The sequence below is a fragment of the Myotis davidii genome, unplaced genomic scaffold, assembly GCF_000327345.1.
Source record: "Myotis davidii unplaced genomic scaffold, ASM32734v1 scaffold207, whole genome shotgun sequence".
In the NCBI taxonomy this organism is placed as follows: Eukaryota; Metazoa; Chordata; class Mammalia; order Chiroptera; family Vespertilionidae; genus Myotis; species Myotis davidii.
This window is the reverse complement of record NW_006298349.1, coordinates 1,588,611-1,592,933: the sequence shown is the minus strand read 5'-3', so window position 1 is coordinate 1,592,933 and position 4,323 is coordinate 1,588,611. Positions and strand designations below refer to the sequence as shown.

Below are 4,323 nucleotides of genomic sequence, written 5' to 3'. Positions count from 1 at the left end.
CTTCTCGATCTCGGAGATCTTCTCCAGGATCCCCATGGCCGCGCTCTGCTCAGGGCGCCCCGACTCGGCGGCGGCTCCAGAACCCCGGCCTGTGGCGGCCGCGCAGCGTGTGCCCGGAAGCCCACGGATTACAGCTTCCTCCGGCGCCGGCGCTCGGCTATTCCGGGTCCGGCGGACGACGCGGAGCGGAGTGCCTCGCATGATTGGTTCCGCCCTCTGGACTGGGCGCCCGCTGGGATGGCTGGGACCGGCTAGGCGGGCAGAGACGGGCATGCTACACTGGACCAGGGGTGTAGGGGTGGGCAGAGGTCGGGCAGGGGAGACAGAGGGAATCTTCGGTGATGAACTCTAAACGGATGTAAAGAAAAGGAGCCGAGCTCTTATTCTATGTTGAAGTTAACAGTGGGTCCCCCTTCCCACATTAACCAAGTACTCCACCTTAGCCTTCCTCTCTACCATCAGATACCTCCTGATAATGACGCAGTATGAAGTAGACAACATTTACTATGTGGAATTCTTTTTTTTTTTTTAATATATTTTATTGATTTTCTACAGAGAGGAAAGGAGAGAGAGAGAGAGTTAGAAACATTGATCAGCCACCTCCTGCACAACCCCCACTGGGGATGTGCCCGCAACCGAGGTACATGCCCTTGACCGGAATCGAACCCGGGACCCCCCAGTCCGAAGGCCGACGCTCTATCCACTGAGCCAAAGCGGTCCCGGCAACTATGTGGAATTCTTGCAAAAAAAATATTGTATTTGAATTTAGACACAAGGAAACATAAGACACATCTAGAAAGTGGTACATTTTGTAAAACAAGTGGCCTGAGGTCTTCAAAGTTATAAATGACTGGGGAAAGGAAGGGGGACTGTTCTAGATTAAAATAGCCTATATAATAAAAGCCTAATATGCAAATCCACCAAACTGGGGAACAAGGGGGGGGGGCAGGCAGGTTGCTATGATGCGCACTGACCACCAGGGGGAAGACACTCAATGCAGGAGCTTCCCCCAGCCCGCAGGCCCCATCCGGCAGTGGTGGGGGTTGGGGCTGGTGAGTGGGCAGTGCCAGGTCAGCCAAGGCAGGTGCCAGTGGGGGCCCCCATCGCCCTGCCAGCCCCCCCCCCCTTTGGTCCCTGATTGCAGCCAGGCCTAGGGACCGTATCCATGCATGAGTTTTGTGCACCAGGCCTCTAGTGTTAAATATAATGTGTGAACCTTGCCTAGATTCTGGTTGAAAATTTTAAAAGCAGCTGGGACAGTTGGAGAAACTTTAACTTTGGATAGGATATTGGATATTATGGAGTAACTGCTAATTTTCCTGGTGTGATGATGTAGGACAGTGTTCGGCAAACTGTGGCTTGCGAGCCACATGCGGCTCTTTGGCCCCTTGAGTGTGGCTCTTCCACAAAATACTGACTTCTGCACATGGGCCACGAAGTTTCAATTGCACTGTACGTGCGCGCCCACACATGGTATTTTGTGGAAGAGCCACACTCAAGGGGCATGTGGCTCACGAGCTGCAGTTTGCCAACCACTGATGTAGGAGAATGTTTTTATTATTAGTAGATGCATGGTGTGGTATTTAGGGGTTATCTTAGTCTGCTCAGGCCAACATAACAAAATACCATGCAATGGTTGGCTTAAACAACAGAAAATTTCTCAGTTTTGGAGGTTGGAAGTCCAAGATGGGGGTACTTAGTGTGGTTGAGTTCTCATAATGGGATCAGTACCCTTATAATGGATGCCAGAGCGCTCTCTCTCTCTCTCTCTCTCTCTCTCTCTTTCTCTCTCTCTCTCCCTCCCCCCCTTTCTCCCTTCTTCTCCTCCTCCCTCTCTCCACACATTCACCAAGAAGGTGGCAGTCTGCAAGCCAGGTAGAGAGCTCCTACCAGGCTCAGCTAAGTAGGGGCTTTTGTAATCTTTGAGTTTGCCATTCTCACACACATTTTACAAACTGAGGTGACAAGCCTTGCAAAAGTGCCTGTGGTGGCTCAGCTATTCAATCAGGGGGCTGAGATTCAAAGCAGAGTTTTCAATTCCAAGTTCAGTGGACCCTAAGGTAACTTGGTAGAGTGTGGATAGGAATGTTTGCATATAAGGTTTCTATAAGGTTTAAAGATAATATGAAAGTGCTTTGGGAACTAGGGACGTCCATGCACGTGTGGCGGCCTGTAAGAGCCCTGGTCCAGAAGTGGGTCCCTAACTCCTCTCTGCCACCAAATTCTACGTGATTTGGATTCCCGAGCTTCACCTCTTGCTACACTTGTGCCCACAGAAGTGTGTTCACTTCCAGTTTTTGTTTGAGGCATATGACTCGCCTTCCCAGAGTTCTGGCCTCTCTGCTCTTGTGTTTGATTCAGTAGCAGTCCCCAGGGGCTTCACAGTAACGTGGGGTCACGCCCACTTCAAGAGTTCAGGGGGTTACCAGCATATCCAGCTTTCTCAGTCACCTGCTTTCCTGCTTAGAGGGCCTGGGTCCTCCCATCCCAAACTTCGGAAGCCAGCTATGAACCTTGTCTGTTCATGCTGCCCGAGGAGCCTGGGCGGGCGCATACAGACGTCTGGAGAGGCTGCATTTGATCTGTGCATCAAAAGATGCAGAAGTACCGCCTTACCTGTGGTTTCAGTTACCTTGGATAATCTCAGTCCGAAAATGCATATTAAATGGAAAATTCCAGAAATAAGCAATTCACGAGTTGTAAATTGTGTGCCATTCTGAGCAGTGTGATGAAATCCTGCACTGTCCCACTCGTCCCTCTGGGATGTGAATCGTCTCCATGCTGTACACCTGCCCATTAGTCACTTAGTGCCGCCTCAGTTCCAGGTGGACTGTGGTGTTGCAGGGTTGTGTTCCAGTCACCCTTATTTTACTTAGTAACGGCCCCAACGAGTGAGAGTAGCGATGCTGCCACTCAGGTCTTCCACAGAGAAGCCGTAAAGTGCTCCCTCCAGGTGAAAAGGTGTGTATGTGTAGGAAAAAACAGTACATATAGGGCTTGGTACCATCAGAGGGTTCAGGCATCCACTGTGGGTCTTGGAATGTATCCCTGTGGATAAGGGGGTGGGGCTACTGTATTATCAACACAGTGAAAAGACAACCCATGGGCTGGGAGAAAATATTTGTGAATCATGTATCTTATAAGGGGTTAATATCCAGAATAAAAGTCAACAAAACAACACAATTTTTAAATGTGCGAAGGACTTAAATAGATGTTTCCCCAAAGAAGATATACAAGTGGACGATAAGCACATGCAAAGGTGCTCAACATCACTAATTAGGGACACGCAAATCCAAACTACAATGAGACATCACTTTACATCCATTAGGGGTGGCTATTATCTTATTTTATATATTTTTATTAATTTCCAAGAGGAAGGGAGAGGGGGAGAGAGATAGAAACATCAACAATGAGAGAGAATCATTGATCGGCTGCCTCCTGCACACCCGCCACTGGGGATCGAGCCTGCAATCTAGGCATGTGCCCTTTACCGGAATTGAACCTGGGACCCTGTAGTCTGCAGGTCGACGCTCTATCCACTGAGCCAAACCGGGTAGGGCAGGATGGCTATTCTTTTTTTAAAAAAACAAAAGTTCTGGTGAAACTGTGCACTGCTGGTGGGAATGGAAAATGGTGCAGCCACTGTAAAAAACAGTATGCAGGTTCCTCAAAAAATTAAAGATAGAATTAACATATGGCCCAGCAATTCCACTTTTGGGTATAAACCCAGAAGAAATGAAAGCAAGGTCTCAAAGAGATATTTGCACACCATATTCATAGCAGCATATTCACAATAGCCAGCACATAGGAGCAACCCAAGCGGCTGATTGGTGAATGGATGACCATGTGATAAGAACATTCAGTGGAATATTTTCTGCTTTAAAAAGGAAGAAAATTCTGACACAGGCTAAGTGAAGTCACAAAAGGACAAATACTGTACAGTTCCATTTATATGATGTACCCAGAACCATCGAACGCAGAGAGACAGAAAGTAGATTACAGCTTATCAGGGGAGGGGGAGGGAAGAGGGGAGTTAGTGTTCAATGGGGACAGAATTTCCTGGTTGGCATGATGAGAAAGTTCTGGAGATGGATGGTGATGATAGTGGCACAACACTGTGAATGTACTTAATGCTGCTGAATTGCCACTTTAAAATGATTGAAGTGGTAAGTTTTATATTATATATATATATTTTTTTTAAATTTAATTTTGTTTTATTTCTTAAAGTATTACAAAGAGTATTACATATGTCTCCTTTCCCCCCGCCCTCGACATTCCCCTGGCCATCCCTACCCCCGAGTCTTATGTCCATTGGTTATGCTT

The 4,323-nt window shown here is 47.8% G+C and overlaps 1 protein-coding gene across 1 annotated transcript in view; it reads right to left on the bottom strand.

The window, feature by feature from the left end:
* Positions 1 to 128, bottom strand: part of DRG2 (developmentally regulated GTP binding protein 2) — a gene marked incomplete at its 5' end in the record, with an annotated part of 25,243 nt that extends 25,115 nt beyond the window's left edge. The window contains one exon of the mRNA XM_015570622.1: positions 7 to 128. Within this exon, the coding sequence (XP_015426108.1) occupies positions 7 to 128 (122 nt within the window). The remainder of the gene's footprint in view (positions 1 to 6) is intronic.
* Between the last annotated feature and the right edge of the window lie 4,195 nt (positions 129 to 4,323).